Source organism: Hibiscus syriacus, unplaced genomic scaffold (genome assembly GCF_006381635.1).
Source record: "Hibiscus syriacus cultivar Baekdansim isolate YM2019G1 unplaced genomic scaffold, ASM638163v2 tig00110634_pilon, whole genome shotgun sequence".
Lineage (NCBI taxonomy): Eukaryota > Viridiplantae > Streptophyta > Magnoliopsida > Malvales > Malvaceae > Hibiscus > Hibiscus syriacus.
The window spans coordinates 122,624-145,481 of NW_024062807.1; the positions used below are offsets into that span (position 1 = coordinate 122,624).

Below are 22,858 nucleotides of genomic sequence, written 5' to 3' on the forward strand. Positions count from 1 at the left end.
AAGTGAAAATACAATTTTAGAAAATATTATGAGATTGTCTTCCTTCTCGTGAAGTCTAATTTGTGTATTAGTTTTATCATTAAACTTTAAAATATTATATTTTAGGCATTAAATTTTATTTTGTGTATTGTTTTGGTCTTTACAACTACTCTATTTGTTGTTGTCAATCGATTTCTGTCCATCAATAATGATCATTCGCAGTCAAAAAATTTATATTTTTCTCTCATCAGATTAGTTTTTAGTAAAATCCACTCCAAAATGATAAAAAATAATAATTTTTTTGGCTTCCATGTCAGTATCATATCAACATGAAACTATCGTGTCATCCTAATGCTAGCGATTTAATGATTCATTGCTAGAATTGAAGCTAAAACGAAGTTCAATGCTAAAATTGAAACTTTTTAAAATTCAATGATAAAATCGATGCAAATCTTAAAGTTGAGTGGCAGTTAGTGTAGTCTACCCGAAAAAGTAATAAATTTATAGGTCAAATTGCATACAAGGTCCTTGTGCTTTACATTTTTGGTGTACTTAATCTATCTACTATATATATATATATATATATATATATATATATATATATATATATATGATTTCGTATCTTCTACTTCTCATAAATGTGTATTTATGGGTCTTAATTCCGTCATTTGACATAATTTAGAGAGTAGCGTATGGGTACGTATATACTCAAAGGTTTGAGAAACTTCTTGCTATTTTCAGAGCTTGGATTTATACTCAAAGGGGAGAGAAGCTATAACTATTTGTTAAACAATTTTAAACATAAAAATATAATTATAAATTGAAATTTAATCCACCCCAAACTAACCCTAAAAGAAATATCTCTAACCCAAGCTTATAAAATAATTTGTGATTTATAGTCCTCCAAAACAATATCATTTTGAGCATTAATATGCTCAAAGGGAAGTTAACAAGTGCATTTGTCTGGGACCAACATGAAATTGAAGGAAATTTCCGTTTAGATTATATGGCAACGTGCTACATTCATGCTGTTATCATGGTTTAAGTTTGGGTCTTTTTTGCCTTGTGGTTTAGGGTTTGATATGGGAATTTCAACGAAAGCTAATTACTAAGATTTTTTATGCACACTGACATTGAGATGGAACATGTTATTTTTATGACCACGAAATAAAATCTGACAAACCCTGTTCATGGCATGACCCAACAATGCACAGCCTGGAATCTTTTGTAAAGCAATTCTCTACAAGCGTGAGCCTAATTGATTCCGAGACAGAACCATTCGGTGTAATCATATATAAAACAGGCCCTTGTTCTGTTTTCTAAACCTCCAATGTCTCTAAATGTGCTATCTTATGATTGGGATCGCGATATGAAACAACCAAGACAAGGTTACGTCGACCATTGATCTGCAAAAACACGTTCATTTACAGTCGAAGAATAACAAGAAGAAGAATCAAAATTCTGGGTTTCTACCGAAAGGAAGAATCAATCCGAAGGAAGGGACATTGTTGCAGAAGAGAGGCTAGCAGGGCTATTCTCACAGAGTGTTAGAGCTTTCTCCAAGTTGGCAACAATGTCTGTCATGTTAGGCCTCTCTTTTCCCTCCAAATTCACACAACTTATAGCTGTATGGGCCATGAGTTCCACAGCCTCAGCCTCGTGGACCTCCGGCACCCCGATCCTCCTATCGAGCACCATCCGGAGATCCATAGCTGATATCCTCGGGTGGCGTATTCGACTACCCCGATTGGCCCGGTGCCATCTTCCTCGTTTCTGAAAACAGCTCTTCTCCCTGTCAGAAGCTCTAACAATACCACACCAAAACCATAAATATCGCTTTTGGGTGTCAATACATTGAGTACGTAGTATTCAGGATCAATGTACCCAACTGTCCCAACTGCGCTGGTTGACATAAATTCTTGATCAGATTCAGGTCCCATTAGTGATAATCCGAAATCCGAAACTCTAGCTGTCCAATTCGCGTCTAATAGTATATTGGATGACTTAATGTCTCTGTGAATTATAGGTGGCATTGCATAGTTATGGAGGTAGTGAATCCCTCTTGCCGCATCTAATGCGATTTTGATCCTCATTCTCCAGGAATTCACTATGCTGCTCGACTTTGCGATGTTGTCCTTGTTATGCAGATGATCATAGACCGATCCATTGCTCATGTACTCGTAAACCAGAAGCCTCTCATCGTTTTCGTGGCAGAATCCGACTAATCCGACTAAATGTTTGTGGTGAAGCCTTGATAACAAAGCTAATTCGGACTCGAATGCGGTTTCTTTCTCTTGGAACTTCTTCACTTTGTGAGCAGATGTTTCACTTTCACCTCTTTTAATGGCGACCTCGCGACCATCATGAAGTTTGCCTTTGTAAACTACCCCAAAGCTGCCGGAACCGATCCGGTTTTCGATCGAGAAGTTGTTTGAAGCATTCGCGAGCTCCGAGAATGAGAAGTCTTGGGTTCTCTCTGCTTGTTTTGATGATGATGATCCACTTCTTTGCCGTCCTAGTCTCCTCGAACTATTGCGCCTGATGGAGAATGATCTCAAATGTGGGGCAATGGAGTCATTGTTGTCCGCAACAACATCGGTCACTATGTTCGCATCGGCAGCCGCCGGTTGCACGGGAGTATGAGTCCTGCAAAGCAAGAACCGATACAGTCCTTGGCGTGAACCGTAAATGATAGTGCAAATCCCTGCAAAAGCTCCGATTGATCCGACGACAAAAAATGCCAAGGAAAGCATGTTGATGCCTTTACTTGATTGAGAAAATCGTTGGGATCCTTGTGATGGACTAGGTGGTAGTATCGGTGTCAATGGCACCGGAATCGGAAGCTCGGTCCGACACGGTTTGCAAATGTTTCCCGAAGCATAACACAATGTCTCAGAATTCAGATACGTACCACAATTACATGAACTCTGAACACATGGACCTGGAATCACCATTCCTAAAGGAACAACACTTACTGAATTAAACCATCCATTGCCCCAACAAATCAGTGTCAAATTCCTTGTTGTCAAGCCGCAAATGAAATCCAAACCAGCAACAATTGACTCAAATGAAACCTCTGCCACTCTACTTGTATTACCTCCTCCCCAGCATACAACCAATCCGCTTCTTCTTCTGATACCGCAGCTAAAATTCCGTCCCAACGAAAGACCGGAAAACTCGAAAGCCTGACCGCCATTAACATCGAGTTGGCCGGTGTCGTTGTTCCCTTTGCAAACCAGGGACCCTCTCCTGGTCAATCCACAAGCATGTGAATCTCCAGCGACCAAACTCGATATTGACAAGTTACCAAATTGTCTTTGGATTTCAGCTCCAATCTTATTACCACCCCAACAGATAACTCTACTATCATTCCTCAAAATCCCACAACTAAAACCACTTCCTGAGGTAATTCCACGGAACTTTAAGCCGACACCGGGTGACGGAAATGCCGAACCGCCCTTTCCTCTCCAGCATCTAGCAATACCTGAACCGACTTCTCTAGCGCAAACATGATCATCACCCACGGCCAAGTCGGTCAACGGGACTCCGTAGTTGGAATATATACGTTTTGGCCTAAAACTTGAAAAATTCACCAGAGTCTGAGTCTCCCAACAGTGGATGCTGAAACCACCTGATCTAAGGCCACAAAAGAAGGTTCTGCCGCCGGAGGTCGCTTCGAACGACACGTTCGGCAATACCGAAACATTGAGTCCATTTTGGTAGCACTGGATTCTCTGTGTTGGATCACCAGCTATAATCCCACAAACGGTGCCCGTGCCGAATGTGACAGCAACCGTGGAGGCCGATCCCAGAGCGGTAACAACATCGGATTCCGTCGTTAACGAGACGATGATGGTGACCAGAAGGGAAACGGTGAAGGAGAAGGGCGTGGGGTTCATTTCAGATATGACAATTTCTCGATATTCCTCATGGAAGAAGAGTGAAAAAGCAAGAACACAGGAGCTGGGGAGAGAGAACGATGGCAATGATAAAAAAGGGAGAAGAGTGAGTAATAAAAGAATACAAAAGAAAGACGTGTACGAAGCATGTGGTCCCATTAAAACAATGTCTTGGATCAAGGCAAAGCAATACCCTTTTTTCACAGACCTAAAGTGTTCATCTTTCTGTCTGTCTTGCTCAAGTTCCTACTACCAAATTTTCACTTTCGGACAACTTTTAAATGTACTTTAATCATACTGACACGTATAGTTATGATGTCAAAATAAATAGTCTTAGTCTCAATAAAATAAAATGAATAAGAATAAGTAGAATTATGAGAATAAAAAGACTAGGAATTTGACGATTTCATCGCTTTTGATATGGCTTTAGATGTGATTTGTAAAAGAAAATAAGAGGGGATTTGAGAGTTGGAATAAAAGGTAAATTGTGAAAGAAAAATAAATAAAGTAGACCAAGTAAATTTTTAAGTGAAGATTCAATTGTTAAAAATCACCCTTAGACTAAAATTTTTGCCTCGATTTAAATCAATCATCGAATAAAATTTTACCTTCGGGCTCACGCCGATTACAGTTTATAGGGTCCAACCCCTATAATTTGTTTATCTCTCAAATGAATTGATAATCTAAAATCAATTTTCAGATCTCAACTCTTTGTGAGTTAATAGCAGCAATCGTTATTAATTCAGTGCTTTTGAATTCCGGAAAAACTTGACTCGAATTCTATCGTCTAAATTGAGAATCTAACCCAATTCCAGTTTTCCTTAAAGGACCGCCTCTAAGTGTGTTCACAGGAAGTCGAATGTGCTACATGTCGATCATTCCTTCCAATTATTAATTGAAACCGAAATTCAATTTCAAATTGAACTTTTTGAAATGAAATCGTCTTGATTATAAAAGGATAATAGATTACCAATCCTTAATTTTTGAAAACTGAAAATGTAACCATTGAGGGTATGAAGCGCTTTTCGATTCTCACGACTTAGAATCGAGTAATTACTTTGGTCATTGGCTATAGAAAACTTAGCTAAGCATGGTAGAAAGAAAAACTTGAAAAATAAAGTAACTTGAAAAACAAAAAGAAAGAAAAACTTTTATAAATCTAAAGAAAGAAAAAAAATAAGAGAGTTTGAAAATGATTGAATGCTCAAGTGATGAATTGAATATGCTTTGAGGCTTACCCAATGGATATTTATAGTCCTAAAAAATCCTAGAAAATAATATTCAAAACAAAATATAATTCCTAAAGATAATTTCTAAAAATAAAAATAAGATAAATCCTAATTTAAAATAAAAAAAATTCAGCTAAGTCTCATTCTCTACGCCACTACTGATTGGGTCTTCTAGAAACTGTTGACTGGACACCATGTCACCTACCACGTCATCGCCATATAATCACCACGTCAGCCGCTGACTAGATGCCATGTTGGGTGTAGAATATCCCAAGTCGTGCCCATTAATCCGACTATGAATCCAGAAAAATATTAAATTGTACGATTTCGTTGTTCTTAGTATAATTTATGGAGTTCAATATGTTGTATCGAAAATGAATTAACAGCTAAAATTATCTAATCAAGAAGTAATTAATCATAAATAATGTATAATTTAAACACTAATCAAATTCACTCACACTTACCAAAATGTTTCTTGTTTCTTTCTCTAGTATTGTTGAGGCACACTAACAGAAGAGAATTTGAAGATCATGTATCGATAATAAGAGTTCACAGAAATTAATGAGAAAAAAAAAGAATTTTACTAATAAAATAGGAAGCACGTTCAGTTTGTGCTCTGTTTTAGTTGTTGTTTGATCTGTCAGGTCACTGGGCTGAGGTAGACAGCTATACTCCTCAGCTGGTTTTTAATATATAATATATGTTTGGATTAGAATAACACTGGTTCAACAAAGAAACTGTTTTAAACGCATAAAATAATATTATTTGATGAATAAAAATTAATTTTAAATACGAAAATAATCAAATGAATGCAATCATGAGGCAGAGTAATAAGGGCTGTACCATTTAGTCCACCCACCCAAGTTAAAGATTTTGATCAAGACAAGTAGGGTTTTAAAATGACGGCAACTCAGAGCTTTGTGTTGCTGTCCAGCCTGAGATGAATGCTCAAATTTAAAATAAACTCTAAATAATTTTAGAAGAAAAAAGTTAGAATAGATAAATGTATTCAAGTTGTGATTACAAAACTTGATATGAATTCGAAGGTTTCATCTCACCATCGACAACTATTTATTGATTGTTTGATGAAAAATAAATTTAATATTAAAAAGAATTTTTTTATGTGAATATTTATTTTTAGTTAAAAATTAATAGAGAAAGTATAATGTTATACGCCTCAGATGTGCAATAAAATTTATATCGTGGGAACTGATAGTTTAAATACTAAAAGCATTAAGTTTTTAACGGGATACTAAAATGAAATATTAGAAATGATTTTGGAAAAAAAATAAAAGTTTAGGTATTAAATGCATAGTTTACCCTTGTTATTATTGTTAGGCCCGCCAGTCACGAGCCCGACGGAGGGCACACGTAGGTGTCTTTCAAAGGTCATGTCATATGGAATCACATGGGACATTGCTTGTTCTGATGAAATCACTCGAGCTGTTGCACCACCAAATCCCCTACCAATACATCACACATTATTCCTTTGAATAAGAGTGTCAAATATTTTACATCACACGTTATTCCTTTGACCAACTGACAAATGCTTGCAGATTCAATAACATATCTCAATTTTCACCTAAAACAATTTTACCGTTGAGGAAGAGGATCAGGACATTGATGAGCCAAGCTTGTGGTATGGAAGGAGAATAGGTTCAAAGAAGAAGGCATTTGAAGAAAGAACTCCCCTTTTCATAGCTTCAATTTTTGGGTGCAAGGATGTGGTGAATTATATCGTCAAAAGTGGTCGTGTCGATGTTAACAGGGCTTGTGATTCCGACTACATTGTGCTGTTGCTGGCAGGTTCCTCTCTTTCACCTGAGGTTGTTAGAATCTTGCTCGATGCTTCCGCAGATATAAATTCTGTTGATGCTAATGGAAACCGAACCGCTCAAGCTTGTTGCGATTCATACTTCAACTCAAGGAAGAAGATATTGGATGCTTTGTTGAAAGGAAATTGTCGTATTGACGAAAGAGAGGGTTTTCCAACTCGACTAACGACTGAGATGGAAGGCCGAACTCGAAAAGATGGAAATGAGAAGAAAGATTATCCCTACGAGCTTGCTCTTCCTGACATCAAGAACGAGATATACGGGACAGATGAGTTTAGGATGTACACCTTCAAGATCCAACCTTGCTCGAGGGAATACTCTCATGACTGGACTGAATGCCCATTTGTTCACCCGGGGGAGAATGCTAGAAGCGTGATCCTAGAAAATATTTCTATGGTTGCGTCCACTATCTCGAATTTCGTAAGGGGTCGTGCAAGCAAGGTGATAACTGTGAGTATGCACATGGTATTTTCGAATCTTGGCTTCATCCAGCGCAATATCGAACTCGTCTATGCAAGGATGAGACTAATTGCACTAGGAATGTCTGCTTCTTTGCTCACAAGCCAGAGAAGCTCCGTCCCTTGTATGCTTCGACAGGTTCAGCCCTGCCTTCACCAACATCATATGCAGCTAGTCTTGATCATGGTTCGATGAGCCCACTTGCACTTGCCTCTTTATTTGTTATGAAACCTTCAACATTAACACCACCTTTAACTCCTACCGGAACCTCCTTTACTAGTGCAGGGATGTGGCCGAACCAGTCTAACATCATACCTCCTACCTTGCGACTTCCTAGCAGTAGTAGATTGAAAGCGGCACGAAGCGCTCGGTATAAGGATTTAAACGTGGAAATGCTCAATTCAGAAAGTCATCGATGCCTCCAACAGCACCAACAACTAAATGATGAGATAATTGATCTTTCCTCTCAGACAAGTTTGACCAATCCCTTGTGTGGGGAATTAAATAGGTATGAAAGGGTAAAGCCAACTAACCTCGAAGATATTTTTGGATCTCTCGATACTACTACAAAGTCCTCGTTACAAGGAATTTCATTCGGGGCTACTTCTCCTCAACTGCAATCACCAACTACAGTTCAAATGCGCCCAAATATCAATCACCAGATTCACTATAGCTACCCAACGAACCTAACATCATCTCTTGTAATGACATCTCCAACCTTTGGGTTAAACCATCCGGAACAATTGCAACATCGGTTTCAAGTTCAAAGCGGACCCCGAGCGTTATTGAGAGCAAACCGTATACGAGTCTATGGAATGAAATGGAATGGGAGAGTTCATTGCAACACCAAAGAACAAAGAATCACATAAACAAGGGATCTTACAAGTAAAGATATAATGATATGTGCACGACAAAAGGTGAGACTCGACCGAATAAAAGAGAATTACTTTACTTCACACTATAAATCAAGATCCAATAGGACTACACATGAGCAAAAACAAAGGCATACAAACATCTAGAATCAAATCATTCGTATTAACCTATAGATGCAAGATACAAATCACACAAGAGTGCAAATCAGTAAATAGATCACCATAAGCAATGTGACTAGCTATTTCAGCGATAGATATCGTTATTGAAGGAAACATATCTAACAGACAAATCAAAAGGCCTGAAGCTTCATTATAATTCCAACATTACAAAAAATCCTGTCATTTTGGTCATTCCTGGCTACATAATCAATCAAATTTCGTCAACGTTTCTTAAAACCGTATTTCTTACGTTCGTAGAACAAGTCGGTTTTTGCGCTTCCAAGATTAACAATTTTGGGACAACCATCTCTATCCTTCTCTTGCTGTGTACACTCCTTACAATAGTAAGCATCGGATATTCCCACTCCTCCACAGATAACAAACCTACCTTGAAATGAACCGTAGTTGCATTCGTCGCAAACCCGAACCAGAGTACAAGGACGAACATAGGAATCACAGATTACACACTTGCCATCGCATTTCTCACATAATCGTCCGATTGCAATACCAGGCTGCTTCCGGCACATGATCAAATCAGGGTGGTGCTTCGCCATCGATGCAGCAGGTCGTCCTTACTCGTCACTGTAATTGAAACAAAGAAAAAAAAAGCATACAAAAAAAAGTTGAAACTCGAAATTTCCCTCATAAAAATCAGCATAGCTGTTGGCAATTAACCCAAATACAACTAACTCTAACATAACCAAATCATATAAAAGAAAGATCAATCTTTTTCTTCTCCATAAGAAACCCATTATCTCAAATTCTTTATTATGAAACAAACATTAGGAAATGAGGGTGGAAAAATCCTTTTATGAAAGAAAAAAAAACGCAAGTGAACTACAAGCTTTGGACCAACCCAGGAGAACAAATTAAGAAAGAAAAGCAGGGAGAGATGCAATGCTGACCTAAGAGGGGTATCGAGCTTTGCCGGAGAGACTGAAAGCGGAGAAGAAGTCGAAATCCGAGAAGGAGAAAGCGCTGGATATGAAATGAAAAAGAACAAAAGGGCAAATATTTTACATTAGGGCAGTGGTAAAATCAGATTGTGTTGAACACGGGATAAAATATTGGGTAAACTACACTCAATGCGGCTTTTGTTTTTATTTTTGTCTTATTTTATCCACATGACTTTTGAGTATTATGTTTCAATCACTTATATTATCAAATTGTTTCTATTTGATCATTAACGTTACTCTATGATATTTTAATGATGCGGTATATTAATAAAATTAGATAATTTTTATTCGACTCTTATATTTAGATAAAATATTAATTTAATATTTTATAATATTTTAATCATAATTATATATAAACCGAAGCCGTGATAAAACACTATTCTCCAATTTTACAACTATATATATGTAACTAATATTATAAGTAATTTTAACAATGGTGGATTTGATCATCTAATCTAAAAAGTATTAATGTATTTTTATGGATAGATCGAGAGGTGCTCGTGACGATCGTATCTTTTAAAAATATTAAATTTTACATATAACACAAAATTTTACGTGAATTTATGTCAATATTTATATTAAATAACCACTATATACAACGTGATATTATTTTAAATTTAGTTATTATGTACACAAATGATTTGATAACGTGATGGCACCAAAATAAACCACAACCAGAGGCTTTATTATAGTGTAATTGAACATGTGCCGGTAAATGATTAGTAATCGTTAACATTAGCAACAAGAGAGAGAGAAAATCGTATGAAAACCATTAAACCTTTCTCTGCTCTTCCCCTTTCATCCAATTCCTAAAAGGTTTCCTTCACCGGTGAGGCCGTAATCTTAGCGGCAGCCATGCCTGAAGCCTCGCCACCACCTTATCTTTCGTATCGGAACGGAACAATTGCAGTCTGCATCTACCTTCCGCCCAAGGTCAATTCACCCGGTATCTGGTCAAACGCCACCTCTCCATCAGAGATTCTCTCATTTTCGTTGCCGCTTTTGGAGATGCAGCTGCTGTTGATGTTCTTGATCACTCATTTCGTCTATGCCATCTTCAAACCTCTTGGAGTCACCTTCTTCGCCTCACAAATGTTTGTACGTTAATCGATTTACCTGTTTATGTTTATTGGGGTTTCTTGCATGGCAAGTAAATGAAACCCTCACTTGATTTATAATTAAGATTTTTTTTGGTTTAATTTTTCGGCTAGGCCGGCGTGATCCTGGGGCCTGCAATGTTGGGGAAAATAGAAACATTCAAAAACGTATTGTTTACACCGGGATTGAGTTTGGATATCGTTCAAACCATAGCAGGGTTTGGTTTCTCGATATTTTTGTTTCTGATGGCAGTGAAAATGGACGCGAGGGAGGTGCTTAGGTCCACAAGGAGAGCCAAAGTGATAGGCATTGTATCCCTTTTGTCTCCTATGGTGATTGGTTTAATTGTTTACCAGAGCCAAAGTGATAAGCTTTGTATCATGGAACGCATGATAGGAACAATCATTGAATCCATGACTTCATTTTCAGTCGTCGCATGGCTACTCGATGACCTCAAGATCGGAAATACCGAACTGGGACGACTGGCTCTATCATCGTCGACCGTATGCAACATGTGCTCCATATGTCTGATTACCTTTGTTTCTTTGACCAAACATTTGCACGAATCGACATCAAATTTCGTGAAGTATTTAGGAATCACAATTCTTTTCATAATTTTTCTTTTTGTTATGGTTCGTCCATTGATGTTTTGGATAATTAAAGAAACACCCGAAGGGAGGCCGGTCAGGGAAACGCACATTGTGATCGTCATCATGGTAGCTATAGGGTGCTCTACATTTACCAATTGGTTCAATCAATCTCCTCTGCTCGGGGCTTTTCTTGTCGGCTTAGCTATCCCCGACGGACCACCACTAGGATCTGCCTTGGTAGACAAGTTTGATTGCTTTGCCAGAGGTGTCTTTCTGGTAGCCTTTGTAACCACAACTACAATGAAAGTTAATCCGAACAAAGTGTTGTCTGATCCCGAAAAGTTTAACTTCTCTATTGTTTTCGTTGTTTCGACATTTATTGCGAAATTTTTATCTTGTTTCATAGCTTCATTTTGGGACATGATGCCCCTCAGGGACGCCTCAGCCTTTTCTCTTATTATGAGCAGCAAAGGCGTCGTAGAGTTGCAATATTTCGCCAGTTACAGAGGCATCCAGGTAATCTAAATGGAAAATTCATCTCCATCGTTTCTAATCGACCACTAATTCCGTGTCCATTCCTTTACCAGATTTTGTCGGAATCGACGTTTACGGTGTTGGCCCTTAGCATTCTAGTGAATGCAACTTTAATCCCAATCATTGTCAAGATCCTTTACGATCCTGTTTCTAAAAAGTATGCAGGCTATCAGAAAAGGAACTTGATTCACTTAAAACCCGATGCCGAGCTGCGAGTTCTTGCCTGCATTCATGGAAGTGAAAGTGCTCGGGCCATGATAGATATTCTTGATCTCACATGCCCTACAAAAGAGAGTCCAAATGTTGTATATGTCCTTCACCTGATTGAACTAATAGGTCGTGATTCTCCAATCTTTATAGCTCACCAAAAGCTCGACAACAAAGTCGTGACTTGCCACGAAAACATTCTTGCTTTCAATCACTACTCGGAAAAGAACGGAGGATTGGTCACGGTGAACGCATTCACTGCAATCTCTCCGCCTAAACTGATGCATGAGGATATCTGCACTATGGCCCTCGACAAGCAAACATCCCTCCTACTTCTTCCATTCCATAAAAAATGGACTATGGACGGAACTGTCGTCGAAAACGAAAACACTATGATAAGGAACTTGAATTTCAGTGTCCTGCACCAGGCCCCATGCTCGATAGGGATCCTCGTGGGCTGCGGCTTACACAATTGGAGGCGAAAATTGATGAAGTCGTCCAAGTTCTGCTCCATTGGCATGATCTTCTTAGGTGGCACAGACGACCGGGAGGCTTTAGTATTAGCCAAAAGAATGGCCCGTGACCCTAAAGTGAAGCTGACCTTGATCCATCTCATTCCCGATCAAGAGCCCGTGAAGACCGTGGACTGGGACATGATGCTGGATGTTGAGATGTTGAAAGATTTCAAGGAGAATGAAGTTGGTGACGGTTGCAACATAACGTTTACACAACAAGTTTCAAACGACGGAAAACAAACTGCGAAGTTCGTTAGATCGCTTACGGCTGATTATGACTTGATCATCATCGGCAGACGCTGTGGGCTGGAGTCGGTCCAAACAACAGGCTTATCGGAATGGTGTGAATATCCTGAGCTCGGGGTCATTGGTGACCTCCTTGCATCCATGGTTTTAGATAGCAGGGTATTTGTATTAGTTGTGCAACAACAACTTTATATTTATTAAACGTTATAAAAACCCACATCACAACCTCATGTATTTCATTTTGGATACATGAAAACATGATGATTTATTTAAATTTATATAATTATTGATATTCGATTTGTTGATCTTCGATTAGTCCGTTTTAATAAATGTGACCACCACTACACCAGGAAAGAAAATGAAGCATAAGCAAAAGATCGAACAGACAAGACAACAAATATATGCTTGTAGATTCTATAACAACATGTCACAATTCTTACCTAAAATATTATCTGTTTTTTTCTTCGAAATTTTGTTATTATAATTTTCAGTTATTTAACTAGAAAAATCATTTATTAACCTGAAAATAATATCACAGATGATACAACTGGATGACTTAAGAAATACTAATTCAGTTTATGTTATAAAAACCGTCTTCTTCGAAACAGAAATTTTCATGTGCAATATTTCAACGAGGAAACCAACTCAAATCATGGAGGACGAGTCTCACAAACAAAATGAGATTCCTCGAAAGTTCTCAAATTTACTCGAGTTGTCGGCTTCGGACTATCTGATTGGCTTCAAATCTGCTGCTGAAGAAGGGGGTTATGATATTGATGAGTCAAATTTATGGTATGGAAGGAGAATAGGTTCAAAGAAGATGGGTTTTGAAGAAAGAACACCCCTTTTGATAGCTTCAATCTTCGGGTGCAAGGATGTGGTAAACTATATTGTCAAAAGTGGTCGTGTTGATGTTAACAGGGCTTATGGTTCCGATGGGGCCAGGGCTCTACATTGTGCTGCTGCTGGCGGTTCCTCTCATTCACCCGAGGTTGTTAAAATCTTGCTTGATGCTTTCGCAGATATTAACGCCGTTGATGCTAATGGAAACCGACCAAGTGACTTGATTGCTCCAGCTTGTTGCAAGTCGGATTTCAACTCCAGGAAGAAGATATTGGAGGCTTTGTTGAAAGGAAGCGATAATATTGGTGAAAAGGAGGGTTTTCCGGCTCGAGTAGTATCTGAGATAGAAGGGTTCGAGCAGCGAGCGGATTCGACTCCACGAGTTTGGAAAGATGAAAATGAAAAGAAAGATTATCCCTACGATCTCGTTCTTCCTGACATCAAGAACGGGATATACGGGACAGATGAGTTTAGGATGTACACCTTCAAGGTCCAGCCTTGCTTGAGGGCCTACTCTCATGACTGGACCGAGTGTCCATTTGTTCACCCGGGAGAGAATGCAAGGAGACGTGATCCTAGAAAATATCTTTATATTTGCGTCCCTTGTCTCTAATTTCGTAAGGGGTCCTGCAACAAAGACGATAACTGTGAGTGCGCACATGGTATTTTTGAATCTTGGCTTCATCCAACGCAATACCGAAGTCTATGCAAGGATGAAACTAATTGCACCAGGAGGGTCTGTTTCTTTGCTCACAAGCCAGAGGAGCTCCGTCCCTTATATGCTTCCACAGGTTCAGCCCTGCCTTCACCTACATCATATGCGGTTAATCTTGATCATGGATCGATGAGCCCACTTTCTCCCCACCTCTCCATCTATTATAAAACCTTCAACATCGACACCACCATTGACTCCTACTGAAACCTCTTCTATCGGTGGAGGGTTGTGGCCATTTGACAACTGTCGTTTTATATGTCAAAATAATTCATTTTTCTCAATTAATAAGGAAATGCGTAGTATAGAGAAATAAGGGTCGAATTCTCAGGGACTTAGAAAATCACAATTTTATGTTTGAATAGTTCTAACCAGGCTTGAATAGTAAAAGGGGTTTGTAATATGAGATTTAAATAGTAAAAAAATAATTAAATAAATAAAAGCGATTAAAGTAAAAATAAGAGGATAATGATTGAGAATAAATACGGTAAAACTAGCCTCAAGCCTTGCTTTGACTCAATTTCCTTCTGATCATCGAATAAGATTTTTTCTTCGGGATTCACGTCGGTTACTTTGTCTACGAGGGCAATCCCCGTGACTCTATCTTGTATACCGAATACCCAAGACAATATTTGATTCCGGCTTCAGTAATTGATTCTAACAACATCAATTGTTGTAGATCAATTTCCGTTTAAGTTCATGGCGACCGACTCGGATTGAATGCTTCAATAACCGTCAATTCTGATCTCAAATCCCTCTTGGCGAAACTATATCGCCAAGTGTGTTCCCAGGAAGTCGAATTGATTTCTATAAGCCGAATTTTCCTCACACACGTTTAATCGCAACAACTTCTTGACCAAAGTCAATATTTGATTTTGAAAACTGTTTTGATTTTTAAAAATAAGCACATTGAGAGAGATATTCCGAAGATATTAAGGGTTTGTTTCAATTCTCCTGATGGAATTGAGTCATCGCGACAGCTCTCGGATTATGAAAAGTTTAGCTAAGCATGACAAAAGTCATACTTAGCATTTGAAAACAAAACTTGGAAAATAAAAGAAAAATGGAAAGAACTTGAAAAGTAAAAAGAGAAAGCTTTTATAAAAACTAGAGAGAAAAGAAGATTGTAATCCGAATGATGAGTTTAGGCTTACCCCAAGTGGGTATTTATAGCCTCTCAAAGCCTAAGGATAAACAAGAAAATAAAATAAAATAATCCTAAGATAATTATTTTTCAAATTTAAATTCAAACTTAAACTAGTCTCCTAATGAAACTCAGCTCGTCCATCTTCCAGAAGGCGTGCGGAGAAAGTTTTCTAGAAACTGCCACGTAACACCACGTCATGCTCATGTCTCCAGCCGTGACCAAATAAGAAAAAAAATGTAGAATTCACCCGTTTTGTCACAAATTCTGAAAAGCAAGGACATGTACAGAAACAAGTATAAAACGACCAATTCAACAACAATGATTCCACAAAATCGAAGAAATAACGAGCAAAGATTAATTATTTAAAACACTCATCACCAAACTAGTCTAGCATCAATCCTCCTACCTTGCAACTTCCTAATAATATTGAAAGCTGCACGAAGTGCTCGGAGTATGATTTTAAACACCGAAACGCTCAGTTTGGAAAGTCATTAGCGTCTCCAGCAACAACAACTGATTGATGAGATAACTGGTCTTTCCTCCCCAACCAGTTGGACTAATCCGTCATCCGGGGGATTAAACAAGTATGAAGGGGCAAAGCCGACTAACCTTGAAGATATTTTCGGATCTCTTGATACTACTACTAAATCCTCGTTGCAAAGAATTTCACTCGAGGCTACTTCTCAACTGCAATCACCGACTGGAGCTCAAATGCGTCCAAATATTAATCACCAGCTCCGCTCTAGCTTCCCAAAGAACCTAACATCCTCTCCTGTAATGACATCCCCGGACCCCAACATTTGGGGTTGAACCATCGGGAACAACTACAACACCAATTTCAAGTTCAAAAAGGACCACAAGCGTTATTGAGCACCCTACTATCAATCGTCATTCATGGTATTCTACACCAGCATCCCCAGTGGGCGCAATGCCTCCCAGCCTTTCGGATTGGAGTTCCCCTGATGGCAAACTAGACTGGAGTATACAAGGAGAAGAGCTAAAAAAACCAAGAAAATCTAGTTATCTCGTGTTCCTAAACAATGGCAATAGTTTAGCAAATGTGAAGCTCTCAACGCCATCAACCAGTAAATATCAAATAAAATATTCCTATCTCACAAAATAAATGAGAAGTAAAGTAGTGTAACCTTATAGACCCCGGGAGTTATGACCTAATCTAGATGGTCACATGTCATATTCAAAAGTTCTTTTAATATTTAAACTGCATTCCAATACTATTTCAATAAATAAAATTCATGTAACGGTAAAATACTGAAATAACCAACAGAAAGTCCATGCAGTAAATATATAGAGATATCAACATCAGAAAATAAAATATCAGTAATACAGATGCGTGAAGACAATAGTAAAAACACGTGTCACCAAAATATAACAAAAGCGCACAAGAAATATGCAGTTATACAAAAGTGAGAAGAGATCAGTCCTTCTGATGCCAAGTTCGCTAGCCTACTGTATCATGAACTTTCTAAAATAATCAATTAAGGCAATCTACCACAACATCATCCCTCGAGTACTGTCACAACAATATCGTGAATTGTCTCATTGTAAATACATGTAATGATTTTTTTAGTAATTATAGTTTAATTTAATTATTGAACAACTATTTGTTTATTTCTATTTTAAAAAAATTAAACACCAAATATATTTTTATTGTTTTATTTTTGGATTCAAGTTTTCATTTATATTAACCAAACATGTTTTCTAATTTTCAAAAAATTGAAAATGAAAATTGAAGACACTAGTTTTTTTCATTTTCATTTTTTATTTTTTTTATTTTATTATTATTATTATTATTATTATTATTATTATTATTATTATTATTATTAAATAAATATTACAGGCCCAAATACATTACAAGCCTAACCCGGTTACATCAGGCCCAACAGCGACCCAAACATGGTGGCCCAGATCCAGAAGTCTAAAGGAAACCCTAAACCAGATTAGGTTTATGCCTCATTCCAGCAGCCGCCGTTTCTATCAACCGTTGGATCTAATTAGATCCAACGGTCCCCAGATGCACCAGATGAAACCCTAGGTCCACGTCACTGCCTCCAAGCTTCCAGCCGCTACGTCTCTGCCAGGTGGTCCAACGCCTACTGCCGACACTCCAATGCCACGACACCTCTTGGAAGTCTCCAGAAGCTCTGTTGCCACGATGACAGCCGCACACGTCGCCTCTACGGTGAGTCACTAGCATAGCTTTGTGTTGAGTTAATCGATTGACGAATATGGCCAAGAGGGGGGTGAATTGGCAATTAAAATTTTGGTGGAAGCTTTTGCAGAAAATTGAAAGAAATTTGCACAGCGATTTAGAGTGGTTCGACTTTCTCAACCAAAGTCTACGTCCACTACCTTAGCTATCCACACTAAGGATTTTCCAACAAATTCACTAATTTGTTCTTTCTTTTGAGGACAAAGAGTAACCTTACAACTCCCTCAAGAATTATACCCCAAATTCTTGAGCACACTCTTTTTCAAAGAGAAATACACAAATTTGCAAACTTACAAGGAAAACCTCACAAGGTAAGATGTTTTCACAATTCTAGAATAAGAAAAGAACACTAAAAAATAATTACAAATGAACACAAATGGTGTTCTTGAAAGCAAAATGAATATTGAAAGGAAAATTGGCTTGATTTGCACAAACTTGGTGTTTGATGCTTTCTCTCTTGTTTCTCTATGATTTCTTCTTGATCAAAGGCTTCAGAACTTGTTTAAATACTCTCTCAATTGATTCTGAACGTTGGGGATGATTCGTGGAGTCAATGGAGCCGTTTAAGTGTGAAAACCATTAATACAACAACTTAGAGCATGGGGGAATCGGTTCCCTAAGTATAAAATTCAAATATTTTGACCGTTGAACAGGGGGGAATCGGTTCCCTCTGAGCATACTGGAATTCTTGGAGCCAAATCCTTTAGGGGGGAATCGATACCCTCTGAGCAATCTAGAATTTTTGGCTTTGAAATGGTTCGAAATATTTTGTAAAATTGTTTTGAAATTATTTTAAGACTAAAACTTAATTTTACACTTGAGTAAGGATTAAAAATGACTTTTAAAAGATTTGGAGTAATATTTTGATATTCGAATAATTATATCGAATATACTTAAAAACTCTTTTTGAAAAATCTTAAAATTCATTTATCTTAATTTGTTATATCGAAATATCAAAATGTTTTCAACAATCTCCCCCTTTTTGATATAACAAAACATTTTAGTAATTTTAAGATTTTGAAATCAAGTTTTGAAATTACTCCCCCTTACTCTAACACTTCTCCCCTTTAAAAACATTTAACACTTTTCTCCCCCTTTTTGTTAAATCAAAAAGACTCGTAAAAGATTTTAAACAAGGTTTTTGAAATCATTTAGCCAATTGATAACTAAATATAGCGTAAGCTGCTAATATCATAATCAAGAGAAAGATTAGCCATTAGTTCTATAATTCAATATTCATAAACAATGTGAAATGACAAAAATTGGTCATAATGCAACTATAAATGAAGCAAAAATAAACATTAAGCTCAAAATGAAAGTGAAAATCAAACCAAATATATAAGCATGTAAGTTCAAATATCCAATTATCCAACAAATTCAAACACCCAAAATAAAACAATCCATGAACATCAAAATGTTTCATAATTAAAAGTTCTGAGTTCGGGACGATAAACCCATTGACCCAAAGACCGAGTTTGATAAACAAATTACTAAGGAGACAACCATAAACCAAGGTTTCTATATTCTTGGAATGAACAATGTTTATGGAAACTCACTAAAGATGATATGTGGCAGATTAATCTTCTTTTTATGTTGGATACAATATATCCACCATATATCTATGTTCCTAAGGGAGGAGTACCTACCTCCGGATGGTCTAAACTACCAAGAGATCAAATAATGAAGGAATTTATCACGATGAGTTCTTAGGGTACTCTCACTAAAAATGAATTATCCTAAAAGAAAGGATCGAATTCCTATAATTTCATATCGGCGCTCGTTTTGGACATATGCCACATTGGAATAGAAAAATGCTGACTAATTGATGATAAATCAAAGGTTTGAGTTTAAAGAGTTTATCAAACTTCTAGGATTTAAGAGTAGGAAGATATTGGAAGTCCATATCTTCTATAGCTTGAATCGAAGGGATACGTTCTTCCCGGATTTTGTATGACTCAAAACAAGTATGGTACATATGGTATAGATCTTGTCTACGACTAGGTACGTGAAACAAGAGTTCAAAATGGTCATATTTTGGTTATTTGGATTGGGTGGAGGAATAAGAGGTCGGATTTGACTTGAGCGACTAGACAATGTCCTAGGTCGTTTAGGATTTGACATGGTTTAAGAATCGAAATAGAATATGTAACCTGCAAATTTAAACACATGTATGCATTATAATCAAACCCAAAACTCAAATGAGTCTTCAATATTTCAAGTTTCTCTAAACCGAATACTAAAGGGCAATGTTTTGAAAAACTATTTGGAAAATAATGTTTGAAAATCATAATACGTATAGTTTTTATGAAAACAACATAATTGAATCAAAAACATCAATTAAAACAACATTTTTTAATTTTTTAAAAATTAAAAGATAATTTTGAAAAATTGAGTGTTTTTGACGAAATTGGTTGTAAAATCATCATATAACCAATACCCGATGTAATGTTCATCTTAGAACTAATCAAAACTAGTCCTAAGTTCAAAAATCAATGAAATAGAGGATTTTGAAATATTATCTTGAAAATTTGGATTTATGAGAATGTGATGTTGTTTGCAAGGATTAGAAGTTGAAGAAAGATCTAATTCCGACTTGTATTTGATGATTTTGGCAAAAATGGAGATTGAGAGAGAAAGAGAGGATGAACGATGTTTAAGAAAGAAGAGAGGGTTTGAGCAAATATTGGGTTCTTCCCGTGTTAAAACCAGAACCCCATGGGGGTATCGATTCCCCTACAGGGGGAATCGGTTCCCTCATGGGGGTATCGATTACCTATGCACCAAAATGCTAAAATCTGATTTTAAACACATAAAATGCTAAATTAATTTTCTCTAGTGGTATTGACAACTCATATATTGAAAATTAATCATGTTCAAATAATCAAGTTATTCTTTAAACGATATTTGAACATAAAATTAATTTTTCATCAAGAATCATAAACTCCCCTAACTAATAGCAATGAATGCAATTAAAAATTAGCATTTTTCATTTAGTCTTAAAAGTGCTAAAATTATTTTAAACACTAAGTGAAGATAGGTTGGTTAAACCTAATTCGCTCCTAAGTGTCCAAAATCTTTCCTTGTCTAAAGGTTTTGTAAAGATATCCGCTAATTGGTGCAAAGTATCAACAAATTCTAGAACTACATCTTCCTTAGTGATATGGTCTCTAATGAAGTGATGTCTTATTTTAATGTGCTTAGTTCTAGAGTGTTGGATGAGATTTTTAGTGAGATAAATAGCACTAGTATTTTCACACTTGATAGGAATGGTACCAACTTCAATTCCATAATCAAAAAGTTGTTGTTTCATCCATAAAACTTGTGCACAACAACTACCAGCTGAAATGTATTCGGCTTCAGTGGTAGATAATGCAACACAATTTTGTTTCTTTGAAAACCAAGAAATCAGCATATTTCCAAGGAATTGACAAGTATCGGAGGTGATTTTCCTATCTAATTTGCATCCTCCATAATCCGCATCAGAAAAAGCATGCAAGCTAAAGCTAGAGTCTCTAGGATACCAAAGTCTTAAACTAGGAGTGTCCTTAAGGTATCTAAAGATTCTCTTAACAACTAGTAAATGTGATTTCTTAGGGCATGATTGAAATCTAGCACAGAAGCAAACACTAAACATAATGTCCGGTATACTTGCAGTTAGATAAAGTAGAGATCCAATCATTGACCTATATAATTTAACATCTACACATTTACCTCCTTCATCTAAGTCAAGCTTTGTTGAAGAGCTCATTGGAGTGTCATGAGGTTTGCCATTTTCTAGTCCAAACTTCTTGAGCATATCTTTGATGTACTTAGCTTGATTGATGAAGATGCCATCTTTTCTTTGCTTGATTTGGAGTCCCAAGAAAAATGAGAGCTCCCTCATCATGCTCATTTCGAATTCACTTTGCATTAGCTTGGAAAATTCTTGGCAAAGAACATCAGTAGTAGAACCAAATATTATATCATCAACATAAATTTGAACTACTAATAAATCTTTACCTTTATGCTTTAAAAACAATGTAGTGTCAACCTTCCCTTTTGAAAAACCTTTTTCAATTAAAAATTTTTTACAATCTTTCATACCAAGCTCTTGGAGCTTGTTTTAAACCATAAAGTGCTTTTGTCAATTTAAGAACATGATCCGAAAAATTTTGAATCTTCAAAACCTGGAGGTTGTTCCACATACACTTCTTCTTTTATAAAACCATTTAAGAATGCACTTTTAACATCCATTTGATATAATTTAAATTCATGAAAACATGCAAATGCTAGTAATATTCTAATTGCTTCCATCCTAGCTACGGGAGCATATGTTTCATCATAGTCTATGCCCTCTTCTTGAGTATACCCTTGAGCAACAAGTCTAGCCTTGTTTCTCACTATATTACCACTCTCATCAAGCTTATTCCTAAATACCCATCTAGTACCTACAGTAGATTTATTACTAGGCCTTTCAACTAATGTCCATACTTTACTTCTCTCAAATTGATTTAATTCTTCTTGCATAGCCATAATCCAATGTTCATCTTTTAATGCTTCTTTAATATTCTTAGGCTCTATGCATGAAATAAATGCAACATAATTACAAATATTTCTAAGCGAAGATTGAGTTGTTACCCCTTTGGATGGATCACCTATAATTTCACCATCCTTGACATAGTTGTACTCTCTTGGATAAGATACTTCCCTTTCTTCAATGGTTGGATTCTCAAGAGGATCATGAGTTTCCTCATTTTTCGTTTCTTCTTTTGATGATGGTTCTCAAATGTCATGTCTAACGTCATTTGTATTTATAACACCTACATTATAATTCACACAAGAATCCTTCCTCGGAAGGGGATTATCATCGAAAACAACATGTATAGACTCTTCTACAACTAAGGGTCTGTTTGTTTCACTGAAAATAGTTTTTTGGAAAATGAAATCTGGAAAATGTTTTACAGAAATGTAAATCATTTTCCAGAAAACATTTTCCAGTGTTTGGATGGTACATTGTAAAATGTTTTACACTGTTTGGATAATTTTCCTGAAAACTGTTTTCAGAATCTGTTTTTAATGAAGAAGTTGTACATATTGAATATGTTTTATTATTTATTATTTTTAAAGGTTCATTTTTTATATATAATTATATTTTATAAAAATATGTATTTTAGATAATATTAATAATTGATTAAAAATATATTATAAAAGTTTATAAATCCTAAGAATGTTTAATTAATAGTACATCAAATTAAAAACAACAATAGTACATAGCATTGTACTAATAATAATAGTGTCAAAATATATAATTAAAGGGTTTATCACATTAAACCAACAATAATATCCAACCGTAATAATACATAGTCTAA

General features: G+C 36.6%; 3 protein-coding genes and 2 pseudogenes across 3 annotated transcripts; 3 read left to right on the forward strand and 2 right to left on the reverse strand.

The window, feature by feature from the left end:
• Positions 1-1,116: 1,116 nt before the first annotated feature.
• Positions 1,117-3,924, reverse strand: LOC120136582 (annotated as a pseudogene).
• On the forward strand, positions 3,886-8,270 carry LOC120136594 (zinc finger CCCH domain-containing protein 66-like). Its single transcript, XM_039152573.1, has 3 exons — positions 3,886-3,984; positions 6,712-7,392; positions 7,506-8,270. Exons 1-3 carry the CDS (start codon positions 3,886-3,888, stop codon positions 8,268-8,270), a joined length of 1,545 nt encoding a protein of 514 aa, XP_039008504.1.
• A 291-nt stretch (positions 8,271-8,561) lies between these two features.
• Positions 8,562-9,447, reverse strand: LOC120136584 (PHD finger-like domain-containing protein 5A). The gene is made up of 2 exons (XM_039152564.1): positions 9,338-9,447; positions 8,562-9,014 (listed from the first exon to the last, which is right to left on the reverse strand). Exon 2 carries the CDS (start codon positions 8,984-8,986, stop codon positions 8,654-8,656), a length of 333 nt encoding a protein of 110 aa, XP_039008495.1. The 5' UTR covers positions 8,987-9,014; positions 9,338-9,447; the 3' UTR covers positions 8,562-8,653.
• Positions 9,448-10,243: 796 nt separating this feature from the next.
• LOC120136595 (cation/H(+) antiporter 4-like) lies at positions 10,244-12,779 on the forward strand. The gene is made up of 3 exons (XM_039152575.1): positions 10,244-10,486; positions 10,600-11,592; positions 11,664-12,779. The coding sequence occupies exons 1-3, from the start codon at positions 10,244-10,246 to the stop codon at positions 12,777-12,779; spliced, it is 2,352 nt and encodes a 783-aa protein (XP_039008506.1).
• Positions 12,780-13,230: 451 nt separating this feature from the next.
• Positions 13,231-16,403, forward strand: LOC120136596 (annotated as a pseudogene).
• The last annotated feature ends 6,455 nt before the right edge of the window (positions 16,404-22,858 follow it).